This window comes from Syngnathus typhle, linkage group LG11, assembly GCF_033458585.1.
Source record: "Syngnathus typhle isolate RoL2023-S1 ecotype Sweden linkage group LG11, RoL_Styp_1.0, whole genome shotgun sequence".
Taxonomy (NCBI): Eukaryota; Metazoa; Chordata; class Actinopteri; order Syngnathiformes; family Syngnathidae; genus Syngnathus; species Syngnathus typhle.
In genome coordinates this window covers 6,011,326-6,027,815 of record NC_083748.1, presented here as the reverse complement: position 1 = coordinate 6,027,815, position 16,490 = coordinate 6,011,326, and the positions used below count along the sequence as shown (strand labels likewise).

The following is a 16,490-nucleotide window of genomic DNA, read 5'->3' as shown; positions in this document are numbered from 1 at the left end:
TGATGGGCCACTTTTTTTTTTTTTTTGCACACGTGCACTGTGCGGCGCGCGCCCCTCGCGTGCACACGCCAACGGCGGACATCAGAGCGGGAGCGAAAAGGGGAAGACGTCCGGGAGACTCACTGGCGCCGTAACCCAGGAAGTAAGTGACGATCTTAAATAGTGAGTCGATCGGTGACGCAAATGTCATTTCCCCCCATTCCTTTCTCTCTGGTTGTGTGATTTCTGTCGCTGATGCTTCATCCAAAGTGTCCTCGCTCTTGGACGCTGATCCCTCCTCCACGCGGATGTTGAAGCAGAGCTGATCGGCCGTCAGCAGCAAGTGTGAGCAGAGGAGATGAGCAGCCAACAGCGGCCGTCGGTGCTCGCTTTAGCGGCACTTCTGATCTGCACAGCACAGCACAGGACTCACGGCAACGATTCGACATCATCATCTGCATCCCCATCAGAGGTGACAGGCAGGGAGGATTCTGGGATGCAGCGCAGGTGGCTCAAAAACCATGGCAACAGCAGTCAGGAAAGCGGGCCGCGGCAGAAGGCTTCAAGCCTCAATGCTTCCGCTGTGGACTCAGTCAAGTGGAGCCCGCTGAGCTGGGCATCATCACCACTATGTGCCTACCAAGTCTTAGAGGGGGGGGTCGGGGGGCCGCTCTGTTTTCGACACATGTTGGCGGGCTACAAATGCCACAAGGGAGACTGCAGGTCAGCAGTGTCTACAGGGAGCCTGGTTGCCAATATTCTCATCAACGGCAGCGTGCTACTTCAGTGGAGCCAACGGGGGGAGGTTAAGGGGGTTCAGAGGTCATCTGCTTGGACAAACTCGTCAAGTAGCGAACAACCAAATAGTGTTTTTAGTGGCCGGCGCCACAGACGGGGAGGCTACGAGTTGAGCTGCTGGTGGAACGGCAGCTACACTCAGTTTGAGTGTGCCGGGGTCCATCTCGGGTCCGGGTGCAGGGATTTCCTGTTGAGCGAGCTGCACGAGAACATCCCTTACCGCATCTGCCTGCGCTCCGCCGCCCAGAGATCAGACCACAAGGACTGCGTGGAATTTATACTGCCGCCGTCCGGGATGCAGGATATCGTGATCGCCATGACGACAGTCGGGGGGGCCATTTGCGTGATGTTAGTCATCATCTGCTTGCTGGTGGCGTACATCACGGAAAACATCATGAGCCCAGCAACACAGCACACATACTCCTACCGCAATCACTCACGTCACTGAGGCTCGACCCAAACACTAAGGTCCAAAAAGACCTCGCCTGATGACCTTCACTTCATTGTCCAGTGTGTTTGTGTGTGAAGCACAATAGTGTCTCTGAAACAGATAAAACTTTCAACCTCTGCAAATAAGAGCTAAAGCAACTTTCCCAATCTTGCACAGAGTCAAATACATCCCTGTTGAGTTCTAATGTGTCGTTTGCAAACTGTTATCAATTTTGGGGTTTTGAGGTAGTCTTATAGTATTAGGGAAAAAAACTCCAAAGGCTTGTCTTCGTTCCTTGATTTCTATGTGCTGAAACAAAAATCTCATAAAAAAATTAGATACTGCTTTAGGTGATATTTGGGCATTGACATACATGTGCCATACATATCTTTTATTATTATTGTACTTCGCAGCTTCAACAAACAAATGATACCATATTCCCATATATACCATATTTCATGTATTTGCCATCACTGATACACTTTGTTGTGACAAAAAGAGCCAAAGAAAACACAAAATGTACTCGAGGAATTGATCTTGAAGTCTTGTGAATTAATTTAGACTCATTTTATCCTAAGAATTCAGGGTGAATTCCTTATTGTACGACCTAATGGTATTCAACTTTGGAGGTTTAACGACACTTTACACAGAGTAGACGGTGATCCACTAAGATGTGTTGCTTTCATTGGTTTGTCAGTGATGAATAGTGAATTTGTAAATTAGCTGCAATATACACGAACAGAGTAAGTAATGAAATGCTTTGAGTGTATCCCATTAGCTGATGTTCACTCACACAAGTGTCCCGCTACCTTGTGTCTTTGTAACAAAAAAATACTGGTGTGAATTACATGCGTCCATCAGACTTGTTTTGTAACGTAGGTCTGTATACATACATCATTTGGTAAAGGGCAATACAATCACTAAATACTATAACAAACAAAATTATCCACAAACGTTTGTGTCCTGCTGTCAGTCAATAAAGTATCATGAGATTATTTAAACTATTTTACAGCTTTTCTTTATTGACTTTGCATGAGAAGTTGGCCATGTTGACGACTTCATTAACTCATAAATGACGTTTGATAATTATGAAATTGGTCTGATTTGGTTCATTTCTGCGTAGCTTGTGTTTACTTGAAGTATCATGAAAAATGTTAAAAATTGCCATTTAGAAAACAAATTGATATTCTTTCTTGGTAACGTTTAATAGGTTTGATACAATTTTATGACGAACATTTATTTAACGTCTTTTTTCAACTTTGTTGGGGCATAACAAACACATTTAAGAAATATAAGGACCACTTGTAGTGCTCAACAAAAACGCAATAAAATAATAGTCAATTTGATAATCAATACAAAAACAGAAATACAAAGGAAAGGAAAAAAAGATTATTAAAACAAAATTATATGCAAGATAGAACAATGTTACGTTGTAATACGCACGGGGCATAAATTGTTTTTAAACGTCAAAAATCAGAGCAGACAAAGATTTACACTGACGTCACAAATACGTTTGAACGAGGCCACGCCCTCTGATGACGCAGCGGAGATAAATAATTTTCCGAGCGCAGAGTTTCCGCCATTTTAACTTCCTGCTTTCAAAGGGGAGCAGTCCCTCGAACAGTATTCGTAGCGCTTTACGATTTAGGTTATTTGAAGGGGGTTGTTTTGATTTTCTTTCTAAAAGGGCCGCAAACAAACTATACTAACTGGTTTCTGATCGTCTTAGTAGGTTAGCTTCAGCCGGGGAGTCGCGATGCCGAGCCACCCGCTGAGAGTAGCGGTTGTGTGCTCGAGCAACCAGAACCGCAGTATGGAAGCGCACAATATCCTCAGGTAAACATTGGCCACCAGGGGAAGACGACAACGACGCGACGACGACGTGAACGAATTGTGCCTTATCGCGTCGTGTTTGTGAAGCGGTTATCAGCTGTCACGACTTGCCGGGCCTTTGCAGACCCAACAATGGATTCAAGAGTGCAGAGTCACGCCGGATGTCGAGCTCTTCTTTTAAACCTTGTTTCCAGCCTTATTTGTTAGTTGAACACAGCCTTTAATTCCAACCGAGTCCGGGATTTCGAAATACCCGGACTTTTGTTGGATTTTTTTTTCTTTTTGTTCACCGTTCATGCTCACTCACAGAGCGCCCTCTAGGTGGAAGAATTCCGGAAGAAAGAAACTGCAGCTGCGCAGTATTTGATGACGTAACTGCTCAGTGCCTCCCCCTTTGGTCACGAGCGTTATTGCATTAACGTGGATGACCTGTGGGACGTCATTTGTGCATTTTACAATAGCTCATTTTTGAGGTCCATGTATTTATGATCTTTTTCCTCTCTAGTTAAAAACGTCAGTGCACCAGTAAGCTCGTGAATACCTAATTCAATCCCCAAGCCTACTAGTGCACTGCAAAATAAATGTTGAAATTGATTAGACAAGCGGATTGAACATTTGTTATTCCGCTTAAGGTCCATTCAGGTTCACTAAACGTTTATTATAACCGGTATTGCGTTTGGAAAGAGAGATTGCATTAATTGGAAAGAGGGGGTGTGGCTCTGGCGGTGGTTGCTTGTCTACTCATTGAATTTCAGTGTGGTTTTACATTGTCATTTGATTGACTTGTTCCCCTCTCTTATGTTTGTTCTCTGCAGTAAACGTGGATTTGAAGTGCGCTCATTTGGGACTGGTACTCACGTGAAGCTGCCCGGTCCTGCCCCAGACAAGCCTAATGTGTACGACTTCAAAACAACATATGAACAGATGTACAACGACTTGGTCCGCAAGGACAAGGAACTGTATCCCCGTCTTACACATGCACACACCATCAAACACATCACGGGCTAAGTATTTCATACGACTCATTACGTTTGACGGATATCAGGAAGGTGGACGCAATTGAATCGATGGGTAAATTGCATGTCAGGAAACATTTAGATGTGTAACAATGCACTTTGCTTGTTGTGTTGAAGTAAATGGCAGTTTGGTTAAAAAAAAAAAATAGGTGGAGATGAATGAATGCAGGCACTAGATTCTGGCTTTTAAAAGTTGATTCCACATTATAGTAAGGTGCCCCCGCGCACTATAAAAAATCTGTTGATCTTGTGCTTAACTACACACTTACAGGACACAACTTTGCGGACTCCTGCTGCACAGAGTTTCAGGGGCCTAGTCAGCTCGTCACTGGATGTCATTAGACTGCGTACCTAATGAAGTGTCTGCTTATTGTGCAAACTGCACCAAATTTTTCACTGCTCACAAGTATTGGACTGGTGAAATTTCAGGATGCACATTCACCTCTACAGGGGACCTTACACTCGAGTATTCACAACAGCTGAATGGCAAAATTCACGCTTTTTTTTTTGTCCCCTAAGGATGTCTACTACTATGCCTTTCTGTGGCTCTTCCAATCTCCCTGTATTTCTGTTGGAGCCTGCTGAGGACACTTTAAACTCAGTGGCCACTTCCTGCTTGAAGTCTCGCAGCGGCGAGGTACTGTTCAACCATTGTTAGCTGTCATCTTGGGCTCACGATGGCAAAATATGAGCAGCACGACAAAATGGACTGCAATTATAATTGCACCAATCCTGGAATAAAAACCTGTTGTGGTTTTTGCTCTTCAGCTGCTCTTTATAGAACACAAAGTTGTAACAGTTTTACATGTGTTCAAAACTTTTGAGGTTTATCCTGAAATTTCACCTAATTGAATATCCCTAACATTTTGTCATTACCTTATGGTCAGTTTACGACTGCATTGTTAGGTCTAGGATGGCGTGTTGGTCTAGTAGTAAAAGTTCATAATTAGAATAGCTTACAGTAAAAGTTGACGTCATTGATTGGTTTTAAACGCTGACGTCACATTGTCCTTTCATGAGGATTATGCACTCGCCTCCCCTGGCTGCGTCTGCTTTGTTTACCACTAGAGGGTGCTGTTGCTCGCTTCAAACAGACTGACGACACATGACTCACTGACATGACTTGAGGTCAAACTTCGAATGCTATACGCAGTGTCCGTTACAGGCTTGCTATGTTCCTTGACCCAACCCCCTGCTCAGATACACACAGAACGGAATCCTCCACATGCTGGACCGAAACAAGCGAATCAAGGCCAAGCCGGAGCGTTTCCAGAACTGCAAGGAGAAGTTTGACTTGGTCATCACCTGCGAGGAGCGTGTCTACGACCAAGTGCTGGAGGGTGAGCTAGGCTTTTTTTTTTTTTTTTTTTAAGTGCCCCACTCACATTTAGTGGTTCATTTGTCAGATCTGAACTCACGGGAGCAGGAGACCATGCAGCCCGTGCACGTCATCAATGTGGACATTCAGGACAACCACGAGGAAGCCACGCTGGGCGCCTTCCTCATCTGCGAGCTGTGTCAATGTGTGAGTGTCTGCTAGGCGGAGGCGTCACTCTGAAGAACACTTTGGTTTGGAATGACTTGCACTGACCAGTTCAGCACTGGACCACTTTGTTATTCTTTACACTTGAAGCCCATTCCTATCAAATATAGGAATCCTTTTTTTAAAAAAAAAAAAGCTCATAATGCTCACTTTTGTTCAGAACAAGAGTCACTCATGTTAATGTTGAGATTGTTTATCTGTGGCGTTGTCATGAACACAAAATGAGCATTACAATCTAAATGCACCGTTTTAGGTGAGTGAGAAAAAGCTTATGGTTGTGTAATAAACCTTTGTCAATCTCAAGCACAACTGAGCAGAGTTTTTAGTACACAGCTTGTATTGGGTCTCATTGTATCCAGTCCAGCGAGTGTGGCTAGATTAGCTTTGGTAGAATCGATGTCTAGCTTGTAGGATGTTGCTGAAGCATCTTGTAATTTCCTCAGGGGTGATGAATGGGGGGTGAAATGTCCACTTGGGGGTCTCGGAACCGAGTGCAATGATTCTCAATGGGTGACTAATGGACCTATTTTGCATGGCGAGTTTAAAAAAAAAAAAAAAAAAATCACAGGATGGCACGGGTGTTTGTGGTACCAAAAGGCACACTCAGGCTCCTAGTTTTCATTTCTTGCATATTTATACCCAAAAAGAGTTCTGCCATAGATAGAACCAACCTCCCTCCCTTTTCAACACCATCCATTCACTTTCTATAGCGCTTATCCTAGTGAGGATGCATGTAAGCCTTCAATGAACGTGGAAGGAAACCCGTGCAAGCTCCACACAGGAAGGCCGAAGCCGGTATCGGAACAAGTCATCTATTTGGCTGGTTTTTAACCTTGCCTCCATTTTCCATTCCGTATTTTGGAGCTCTTTCTAGAAGACTTCCACAATCACGGCGCCAAAACTTAATATAGCTCATTCCTTGATTTCAATCCATATTTTTCCACACCATTAAGCCATGTTTTTCTTCTCTTGCACAGATCCAGCACGCAGACGACATGGAGAACGAAATTGACGAACTCTTGCAAGAGTTTGAAGACAAGAGCACCAGGGCTTTCCTTCACACCGTCTGCTTCTACTGACGGCCGCAATAAGCGCACGCGGGACCCCCGCAAACCAACAGCAAATAACGTGACAGTTACATGACAGGCTCGTAGAAAGGCACACACGTGCAGAACCCCAACGAAAAATCTGCACAAACACGTCGGCCTCCATGAGGAGCTGCTCCTCTTGCCTTTTTATTCCTCCTGATCAAGGTCAGCCACACCTCCTCAGGGAGTGCCATGACGCCCCGGTCCCACTGTTTTACTCAGTTCCCGTCGCAGAAACATAATTTGTCTGTGTTTTTTTCCCCTCCATGTGATCTATTGAGTAATTTGTTCAGTTTTAATATTATTTGACACCTGGAACTCTAGCTGTGTTTTATTGAGCCAGGAGGAAGAGAGCTGAAGAGAATGCTTTTGTTTTGTTGTTTTAGGGGAGTTAAGTTTATAGGTTGAGCTCGTTGAATAAGTTAAGCTCGACCTCTCTGAGACAATGTATGCTGTTGACTTGATACTCAAATGTGGATGTCCTTCAGGGCATTTTTTTTCTTTCTTTGTATGTGTAAAAATGATGCATTGTCAGCTCAGAGTGCCTGATTTGTACATAGAAATATACTAAATGAATCTAAGAACCATTTGTGGCTCTTTATTTTCTTATAGGACTTGCAAACACTTACCTTACATGGAGGTCTGTTAATGTGCTCATCTGGAACTTTCATGCTATTATGCCAAGAAATCTTTGTATATTATAGAGCAATTTAAAATATATTTTAATTGAAACCAAAATTTCAGCATTAATACTCATGTAACCTATTTAATAAAATATATATTTAAATGTATTATACATTTAACTTATTTTCTACATTCAGTCCTTGTCTTATTGCTGGTAAAATCACATATTGTCGGTTTGGGTTTTATTTTTTTTACATATCTTTATTTCATTTCATCATTAGTTGAGGTGCATTTGTGTTTTTTAATTTAAATGTGCTATACCATGAATCAAGTCCTGTACATCAGCTGTCCCCAACCATTTTTGCGCCACGGACCGGTTACAATATTTTTACGGACCAGCCTTTATAGAAATAATGAATTTATAATAAATATATAGATACGATGAAATTAAATGACTGTTATAAAAACAAATACAAAGCGCATTAAAATAAAACTCACCATTAAGTATCTGCTCCGTAGCTTTGTTTTGATCGCTGTAACCGCAGAAAATCCCGTTGGAAAGGGATGCAGGATTTTCAGTGATTTCGTGGCGATCTCGGGGTATTCTGCTTTGATTTTAATCCACTTTTCTTTCGAAGTTGTAGCCTCTTTTTCTGTCTCCACATTGGGCCTTTTCCTCACAAACATCTCTTTTTCCTTGCGCATTTTTTGCTAGCTTCGGGACGGGACCGGGACGAGCGTCTTGACCTGAATTCACCTGTGTCAAGAGGCACAGGTGCACCGACGGATGTGATTGGGAGAAAATCCCCAAATTTGATATATTTTTCAAAATAAATTCTTACTCATTTTTGCTAACTTTGCGGGCTCGACTGGGGAAACATGTCATGTGATCGAGACGAGCGTCTTCACCTGAATTAATTGAGCGTCTATAAGATATAATATATATGTATTTTTTTCTGTGCACCCTGATACCAAATGGCCCACGGACCGGTACCGGTCCGCGGCCCAGTGGTTAGGGACCACTGCTGTACATGATGTCACAGCATTGTTGGAATTACTGATGAGCACATATGTCAACATTCATGAAGGGCAAATAAGTATCTTTATTATTCTAGCAATGACAATGTACACGCAAAGCAGATGGATTGGTTAGTGATTGTAAAAACATAGTTTAATCAGACTTGACTCCATTATGTTGTTACAGACAAGTACTCCTACACAGGTTAGACTTTGAGGTCCAACAAGTGTGTAGACATAGAGATAAACGCATTTGCGTTACATGATTCTGCATTTTTTTAATTCATGGGAATAATCTGACTCAAACTGGAGTTCCATCTTTTGGAGGCGAGTCAGCCTTGTCCACTTTGTTTTCAGCATTCTGCTCGAAACTTGCTTTGCTGGCTTCTTGAGAACTTTGAGACTCTGCTGTCCTCTCTTGAGGTAGACTGTCCTCTTGTTGCTTCATCTCATGGGCAAGGAGTGGGGCGATTACCTCCTGAGCCCGAGGTGTATCACCAGGCGGCAGATTGAAGCCCATTTTACCTACGGAGCTACTAGCGGCGCCCCCTGCTGGCGGAGGCGTGAGGGTCTTTGTCTGAGTCTCTTCTGCACGCAGCCAGTCCATCTTCTGCTGGTGCTGCTTGACGGCGTCGTCCACGCGGGCGTCGATCATGGCCTCTGTCAGTACGCCGTCCTCAGAGGAATACGCCGCTGCCTGTGAGGACGAGTTGTTTGCGTTACAACTGGAAACACAATGACGATAAAGGGATCGTTTTAGAACTTTAGAGGACACACCTGCCAGGCCACTCCCAACTTGGAAATCTCTCTACCGGACATGCCCTCTGCCCGCTTAGCTATCTCGGAGCATTTTTTACCATAGTCAAACTGCGCCAGCTTCATCCTCCTGCAGGAAGACACACAAGTCATAAGCAGGTGAGTTTTGACGGCAAATGAAGGCTTTCCTGGATATGTGATGTTTGTGGATTCTCGGGGATGGTTCAATATGAATCAAAATGGAGTGTTTTGTTAGCAAACGGCTGATCTGTCCACGTGAATGATTTCCACAGGCACTATCTGTTGTCCAAGAAAATATTTTGTACTCACTGCCTCCCTCCGGTGGCGGGTTCCAGCACGTATCTGTCAAAGTACAGGCGAACCAGCCTCTCCCTCTCCTCAAGTCCTGGAAGAGCAAAATTGACTATTTCGTCTATCCGGTCGTTGATGGCCCAGTCAAACTGCTCGGGTTGGTTACTGGCCAACACCAACATGAATCTGGATGGGGAAACAAATCATCAAAAAAGCATAATTTAAAAACGTGACAAGGGGAATACTTTTCAAATACTAAATGGATTTAACCTGTTGCTCTGCTCTCCAGTGCGATACAAGAACGCGTTCAAAGTGGCTCGCAGATCTTCACTGATCTTCTCCTGCAAACGTCCGGAAGAAGAAGTTAGCTGATTTGACTGTTTTAAACACATTAAGTTACAAAAAGCTCTTAGATTGTGAACAACTCAAACTCACAGTAGATCTCTTGCGAAGGAATGCGTCAGCCTCATCAACAAACAACAGCAGACTGTGAGAGAACAAACCAAATTAGAATTCTCGGAATAAAATGAAATGAACACATTTGTACGTTTCATTCCCGGGTGTGAGCCTTCTTACCCTCGTCTGCTTGTATTGGCCCAGTCAAAGACTTTATGCATGGCGGTCACCCCATCGCGGCCCATAGGTGCCACATCCCCGCCGGTCATGATTGCGTAGTCCATCCCAGAATGCACAGCTAGCTTCTGCTCAAAACAGGCAAACGCTTTTTACGGCCAAAGCTTCTTCTCATGTCATCTAATTAGAAAAGGTGTCATCATCCAGCTTGTACCTTAGCAAAGAGCGTCTTGCCGGTGCCCGGTGGTCCGTACATGAGGATGTTCCTGTAGAGGCCGTTGTTCTGCCTTGTGTTTCTTGTTGCTATGGCAATATCACGGACACGCTCTTCCAGGGTAGGCTTGAAGATGGAACAAAGAGTTACGACAAAAAGTACTTGCTTGACACGCGTTTGTTGCGGCTGTTTGCATTCTTACATTGAGCACAACTCCTTCCAAGGCATCCTGAGGTTTGCTCTTCAGCCTTTTGACCGTCTAAGAAGTAGCGCAAGATTGACAAAGATGAAAACGATGTTGAGATGAATCACAGACCGGATTTAGTAAATAGGTCCTACCTTAACCGGATGCTTGATGGCCTCCCCCACAGTGAAGCGGGACGTCTCTCGCACCAAAGACGGCTTCCCCAGTCTCGCTTCGATATAACGACCCGCCACACCGGTGGCGTTGCGGGCAGAATACACGCCCACTGCTAAAAGGGTGAGTCCGGCCACCTGGTTGCCGCACGGAAAAAAATGTTAGACAGCTAGTTCGTCTGTTTGGAATACTTTCTAACAATTTTGATCAAATTGTCCAACATTGAACATTTGAGGCTTGGATGTAGATGACTCACCGTGGCCGTGACTTTGTCCCAGTCGGACACAAAGGCTCGGAATCCTTCTCCAAATACTGCGCCTGCTGTCCTAATTAGAATTATTAAATGGTTAAAATTCAACTTTCCTCCTTTGTGAAGGTGCAGCAACAGTATGTTGCGGCCCGAGTTAGCACATCTTACTTAATGGACTCGAGGACAGTCTGTCGGTGCTCGGCGGCCTTCAGGCGGATTTGCTCGCGTATGATGTCGGCGTTCTCTCGCTCCACACGACCGCGCGCTTTGGACTCGGCCTCGATGCGCAGCATCTCGTTCTTGTGCCTCAGCTCCATCTCGTGCTCAATGGTCGCTATTGCAGGAGAAAATCAAAATGCGTCCAGCTCCGATCGCCGGATCCCGGGGAGAAAGTCACGCACCTTTCCTCATTGCTTCCTGTTTCTGAACCGACTCTTCCTGCTTGCGAAGGTTGTCCTCATTCAACATTTGCTGAGTGGGGAAAAAAACACAAACTGATAGCCAAACTCTTTACCTTACACGAATGTTAAGGTAAATGGGGCCAGCTCACCTGTTGTCTTAGCTGGTCCTCATAACGCTGCCTGGCCAGCTTGTCCTGGTACTGGGCCCTCTGATTAAGACGGGAAGAATTACTTTCATAGAGGGGGAAAAAATGGCGGACGAAGGTGGCACAAAACTCACCGCTTGATGCTGCTTGGTCTCCTCATTTAGAGTTTTCCTCCTCTCCTCACCCTGGATTTTTATCTGGTCGCCTTTTAGCTGCTCCACAGCTGCTTCATACTCCTGTCACCGTGGAATCGAGAATAAAATGAATGTGATTGGAAGTGGACCAAGAGTGAGGTGATCATTGCTAAATTTTATTTTTTTGTCTGTACCTTAATTTTGCTCTGGTGTTCCATATGAGTGCTCTGCTCCTGCATGCGAGCCAATTCCAGAGCTTCTTTGGCATGTCCTACATGTGACAATACGGGGAGGCATAGGACAGGACATCAGAACGCAAGTTCTTCTGCATGTAATTTTCCTTGCCTAGATGGCTTCAGTCTAGCATGTGAACCCCTTCGATACTCTTGTGTTTAACATCATAAAACCAAGAGACAAATTAATGCTTAACCAGAAGCAAATGTTGCCTTTTTTGAAGGCACATAGATTGGATTTGAGTGTAATGAGAAACTTTAACCCATGCCTGTGTGTTTGAATGTCAGTGGAAGACTAAAGGTGGAAAAGGCATTGAATTGAATTGGCACACATTGCACAAGATGTCAATAGTCGTCTGGAATGCTGGGCCTCGATATCAAAGAATCCACAGTACTAAACCAAAAGGAAACCTGGAAGTTATCATAATGGCGTTTAGTGAGAAGTATAAGGAAGGCCCTCCTTTCTGAGGACTTACGGGACTTGTCGAGGTCCTTGGCCGCCTGTGCAGCACGCTCCAGACCGGTGGGATCGAAGTTACTCCATTTGTCCTTGGGTTTATCTCCGCCGCCACTGGAGCCGCCGGCAGGCGGCGGGGGCGGTGGAGGTTGAACCGGCAGACCGGGGGGAGGCTCCGGTTGCCCCTTGTTCAGGCCGAACAGCCACGACATTTTCGGGGATGAATACGGTAAAAACCGGCCAGTTCTGAGCTGAGTCACGGGAGGAGGCTGCAAAAGATCTGTCACAGTGCTTCCACGCGCATGCTACGGCGAGTTCTGCGCATGCGCAGTAAAGTTGGCCGGTATCATGAACTAACAACGACAAGGATTGGCTAGGATTCAGTATTCTTTCTGTTCAGTGGTTGTTATGTGTGGAGGTCATACGGTGGACCCCACCCAGACAGGATACGGCAAGCGTAGTGGGACGAACTACCGTTACGTTAGTATATATAACTGAACATCAGGCCGGTTGACTGAAAGTCAAACATTCGACTTTGTGATGCCCTTGGTTCTGCTGTGCTCGGTAGCTGCTTTGTTTGCATTTAATTAATATGTCGCTTTGATTTCGACTCAGAGTGTGAAGCAATTCAACAATAGTATCCTAGTGTTAAGCTGTATAATACAAACTGCCATTAAAAATGCACAAACACTCCAGTGTATATCAAAATGTTTTTAATAATAACTGAACACTCAAAGGACAATCCTGAGAAATAAATATTTACATAAGGAGAAAAATGATGACGAGACATTTCAGGTTTGCACCATCAAGAGTAATTGTTGAATTTAAGTAAACACATGATTTGGTATGACATCAAATTGTTCCTAAACACAATTGCAGTGAGAAGGCTTCTAAATAAGAGTTGTAAAAATTCACCATCTCATCATTTACCAATAATACACTTGCATTATTGATAGTTTCACAAAACAAAACTTTTTAAATCCCTTATGCTGCAAATGACAACTTAAAAAAACTAAATTAAATAAATCATGTATCCACTAAACATTTCCACAGAACTGGGACCAGTAGTGCATCCATTACTGTTGCACAACAACACGGGAGAAGACACCAGGAGGTTCTTTGCCGTCACCCAACGCTACAAAGAAGCCTTCTTGCTGCCGGGTCCTGGCGAGCTTGGCTAAGGCCAGGAACGAACGAGGTTCTGTGATGGCCAGGTCGCTGATAACACGTCGGTTGAGTTGAACGCTGCTCTGTAGATAAAAGATCAGACATAACATTAGTATTGCACAATATAATGAGATCCAATAAAAGAGCTGTATCATACTTTATATCAGGGGTCACCAAACTACGGCCCGCGGGCCGGATACGGCCCACCGGACCGTTTAATCCGGCCCGCCAACCCTGAACAAATTGTATTATTAAACTTTTTTTTTTTTTTTTTGCTCATTTTGCCTGCAATGACTGCGTTTCCCCAGTAGATGGGGAAGCGCTCGCCTGCGCATTTACTACCGGAAGCCGTGTCAGAAAGCTCGGTGCACACTCACAAGTGCGTGTACGGACATGGTGCACTCGCGCTCTATTTGTATCAGTCCCGAATTTAGAGCGTGGGCTGTGACGACAGCATTCTTGTAATTTGCGCGCTGAGCTTTCAGATGCAGTTTTGCGCTAAAGCCACCCACAAACCTTCCCCTGGAATCCTTCCGTTAAAATGTCGCCCAAGGAAAAGCAAGGTGAACACAGTGCCGAGCGTTTAAAAGAGAGTGGCCAATTTGGCTCGACGTACGCGACGTGACGTTCAGCCACATGAACGTCAACATCTACCCTCAAAGATCGAGGTAAACGGACCAACACCTCGGATCTCGCCTAAGAATTGCCACAACAAATTTTACCCCAGACTATGACGCACTATCAAACTTTAACAAAAAAGACAGCGGTGTCTACAAGCCTACTGGAACCTACAAAAGGATTATAAGGAATCAACACAAGAACTTTAAGAGACTGCTCATATGTGTCAGAGAGGTTCTGCTCTGACAACTGAGCTGAACTTTTATCTGTTAAGATTGTGCATGGCACAACAGAAAGTTAATGTTCCATGTTTTTTTTTCTATGAAGAACCCAGAGAGAGTTATTTAGTTATTATTTATTTCCTGTTTTTTCTGTGAAGAACTCAGAGAGGGTTATTTAGTTATTATTTATTTCATTAATAGTGTTATTATTTGTTTCCTGACTTTTTTTCTGTAAAGAACCTGGAAAGGGTTATTAAATAACCGTTATTTGGTTATGGGTGGCTTTCTGTAAAACAATAAAAATTTTAAGCTCCCCTACGATCGTCACACTTTTTCTGTTACAAACTGACACCGGCCCGCCATCAGAGAAGGGAAAGGTTATGTGGCCCTCACAGGAAAAAGTTTGAGGACCCCTGCTTTATATTATGGCTTTAAAAAAATTAACGGTTTTCATTGACAAGAGTCATACATTTTGTATGTTTGTGGTTTTATGTTGTATTTAGGAAAAAAATTAAACAGTTGTGAGTGCTATTTCATGGAGTGAAAAAAAAACGTGAAATTCAAAAAGATTAACCTTAGTCAAATTGCTCATGAGTACAGGATACTTCATTCCGTGCTCCCGGGAAGCTGCGGCAATGCGGGTGATCCAAAGCTGAAGTAGGAAAAACAGGACGGATGATTGTTTGATACAAACCCACATCAAGTCATCTAGCTGCCTGCAATATGCACTTTCGCACACATTACCACTTTCACTCACGAGATACATACAGAATCCCAAAAAGTCTTCATTTATAAGGATGAATAGGCATAATTTGTTGAGAGAAATCTTGTCATAGATTCCAGTGGGCGGTTCCCAAAGTTGAATAACGAAATATGAAGAGCTCACCTTTCTAATGTTGCGTTTTTTCAGCTGGCGTCCTTTAGTAGCGTAAACAAACGCCCTCGTGACAGCTCGTACAGCCAGACTGTAACAACGGTTCTTTCTTCCTCTGAAATGCTAAAAAAAAAAAAAAAAACGTCAAGAATATATGATGATTTCGCCCATTTTAGAGACATGTTTGAGTCTCGGCGCGTCATTTCTGGGGACAACTAACAAGAGGACGATCACAGGCACGTGTAACAAACGTAAATCGAATACGTTGCTGTCTTACCCGTGCATGCTTGAGAAGTTCTTGAACTTTCCAATATCTGTCGGGTCCGCGGCTTCTAATCCATCTGGACAATGACAGGAATACCATTTTTGGATCGTCAGAGAAGTCTTACACAAAACGAGGCCACGGTGTTGAGATGACCTTACGCTAAATCCACGCGCTACACTGTGTTACAGAGACAAGCTGCACGCAAATGGTACGGCGAGGTGCGCTTGTTTTTGATGCCATGAAACCCCGTAAAACACGTCAGGCGCTAACTGGTTTTTAAATGAGTTGTATAAATACATTCGGATTGGGTTGGGAAATCTGTTTTTTGCATGGTAAATTCATTGCATTCATTATTATTCAATGCAACAGATTGCCGAAAGTGCAAATACCCCGTCGTTGCTCTTGTTACCCCGCAATATATTGAGTCCATAGTATGGAAGTTTATCTGTGCCATCGGATTTTGAATTCGAATTTGTAGCACTGAATTTTTTTACATCCAATTTTTAACACTGAATTTTTTTTTGCATCTAAATCAGACTTTGAATTTTAAAAGCCATCGAATTTCTAGCACTGAATTTTTTTTTTCCCTAAGACATTTTTTTCAATGTCTCAAAAAATTCAGTGTCAAAAAATTCAATGTCTTAATAAATTCAGTGTAAAAAAATTCGACATCTCAAAAAATTCTATGTAAAAAAATTCAATGTCTAAAAAAATTCAGTGTAAAAAAATTCGATGTCTCCAAAAATTCAGTGTAAAAATATTCAGCGCGGACATCCGGGGTAACCAAGGGAGAAGTAATCGATCCCTGTATCAAATCATCCAACGTTCAGCCAATCAAGTTACGCTCCATTGGTCATGTGACGTCGAAACAGGAACGTCGTGAAGTTCAAAGGTAACAGTAACAGTTAATACTGTAATACTAACAGTTAATACTGTAATACTGTAATGAACTTGAACTTCACGACGTTCCTGTTTCGACGTCACATGACCAATGAAGCGTAACTTGATTGGCTGAACGTTGGATGATTTGATACAGGGATCGATTACTTCTCCCTTGGTTACCCCGGATGTCCGCGCTGAATATTTTTACACTGAATTTTTGGAGACATCGAATTTTTTTACACTGAATTTCTTTAGACATTGAATTTTTTTACATAGAATTTTTTGAGATGTCGAATTTTTT

At 43.5% G+C, this 16,490-nt stretch overlaps 4 protein-coding genes across 4 annotated transcripts; 2 read left to right on the top strand and 2 right to left on the bottom strand.

Moving 5' to 3' along the window:
- Window positions 1-18: 18 nt before the first annotated feature.
- fndc10 (fibronectin type III domain containing 10) lies at window positions 19-2,213 on the top strand. The gene is made up of 2 exons (XM_061291451.1): window positions 19-142; window positions 250-2,213. The coding sequence occupies exon 2, from the start codon at window positions 338-340 to the stop codon at window positions 1,223-1,225; it is 888 nt and encodes a 295-aa protein (XP_061147435.1). The 5' UTR covers window positions 19-142; window positions 250-337; the 3' UTR covers window positions 1,226-2,213.
- A 565-nt stretch (window positions 2,214-2,778) lies between these two features.
- Window positions 2,779-7,274, top strand: ssu72 (SSU72 homolog, RNA polymerase II CTD phosphatase). Its single transcript, XM_061291462.1, has 5 exons — window positions 2,779-3,043; window positions 3,856-3,999; window positions 5,257-5,396; window positions 5,463-5,581; window positions 6,577-7,274. Exons 1-5 carry the CDS (start codon window positions 2,964-2,966, stop codon window positions 6,676-6,678), a joined length of 585 nt encoding a protein of 194 aa, XP_061147446.1. The 5' UTR covers window positions 2,779-2,963; the 3' UTR covers window positions 6,679-7,274.
- A 1,120-nt stretch (window positions 7,275-8,394) lies between these two features.
- Window positions 8,395-12,495, bottom strand: atad3 (ATPase family AAA domain containing 3). The gene is made up of 16 exons (XM_061291427.1): window positions 12,182-12,495; window positions 11,667-11,743; window positions 11,473-11,574; window positions 11,342-11,401; window positions 11,193-11,262; window positions 10,960-11,125; window positions 10,798-10,867; window positions 10,523-10,678; window positions 10,386-10,442; window positions 10,184-10,309; window positions 9,973-10,097; window positions 9,832-9,883; window positions 9,667-9,737; window positions 9,415-9,582; window positions 9,106-9,214; window positions 8,395-9,025 (listed from the first exon to the last, which is right to left on the bottom strand). Exons 1-16 carry the CDS (start codon window positions 12,372-12,374, stop codon window positions 8,630-8,632), a joined length of 1,998 nt encoding a protein of 665 aa, XP_061147411.1. The 5' UTR covers window positions 12,375-12,495; the 3' UTR covers window positions 8,395-8,629.
- A 363-nt stretch (window positions 12,496-12,858) lies between these two features.
- Window positions 12,859-15,530, bottom strand: mrpl20 (mitochondrial ribosomal protein L20). The gene is made up of 4 exons (XM_061291470.1): window positions 15,320-15,530; window positions 15,055-15,165; window positions 14,743-14,820; window positions 12,859-13,412 (listed from the first exon to the last, which is right to left on the bottom strand). Exons 1-4 carry the CDS (start codon window positions 15,404-15,406, stop codon window positions 13,239-13,241), a joined length of 450 nt encoding a protein of 149 aa, XP_061147454.1. The 5' UTR covers window positions 15,407-15,530; the 3' UTR covers window positions 12,859-13,238.
- Between the last annotated feature and the right edge of the window lie 960 nt (window positions 15,531-16,490).

Excerpts from the sequence above, each read along its gene's own strand:
- fndc10 (XM_061291451.1), top strand. The coding sequence starts at position 338 with ATGAGCAGCCAACAGCGGCCGTCGGTGCTCGCTTTAGCGGCACTTCTG.
- ssu72 (XM_061291462.1), top strand. The coding sequence starts at position 2,964 with ATGCCGAGCCACCCGCTGAGAGTAGCGGTTGTGTGCTCGAGCAACCAG. Across the intron at positions 3,044-3,855 it reads GAAGCGCACAATATCCTCAG|TAAACGTGGATTTGAAGTGC; the intron begins GTAAACATTGGC and ends TGTTCTCTGCAG. Across the intron at positions 5,397-5,462 it reads CTACGACCAAGTGCTGGAGG|ATCTGAACTCACGGGAGCAG; the intron begins GTGAGCTAGGCT and ends TTCATTTGTCAG.
- atad3 (XM_061291427.1), bottom strand. The coding sequence starts at position 12,374 with ATGTCGTGGCTGTTCGGCCTGAACAAGGGGCAACCGGAGCCTCCCCCC. Across the intron at positions 10,310-10,385 it reads TGGAAGGAGTTGTGCTCAAT|CCTACCCTGGAAGAGCGTGT; the intron begins GTAAGAATGCAA and ends TCCATCTTCAAG. Across the intron at positions 10,098-10,183 it reads GCAAGACGCTCTTTGCTAAG|AAGCTAGCTGTGCATTCTGG; the intron begins GTACAAGCTGGA and ends TGTTTTGAGCAG.
- mrpl20 (XM_061291470.1), bottom strand. The coding sequence starts at position 15,406 with ATGGTATTCCTGTCATTGTCCAGATGGATTAGAAGCCGCGGACCCGAC. Across the intron at positions 15,166-15,319 it reads AACTTCTCAAGCATGCACGG|CATTTCAGAGGAAGAAAGAA; the intron begins GTAAGACAGCAA and ends TTTTTTTTTTAG. Across the intron at positions 13,413-14,742 it reads TCATGAGCAATTTGACTAAG|AGCAGCGTTCAACTCAACCG; the intron begins GTTAATCTTTTT and ends TTTTATCTACAG.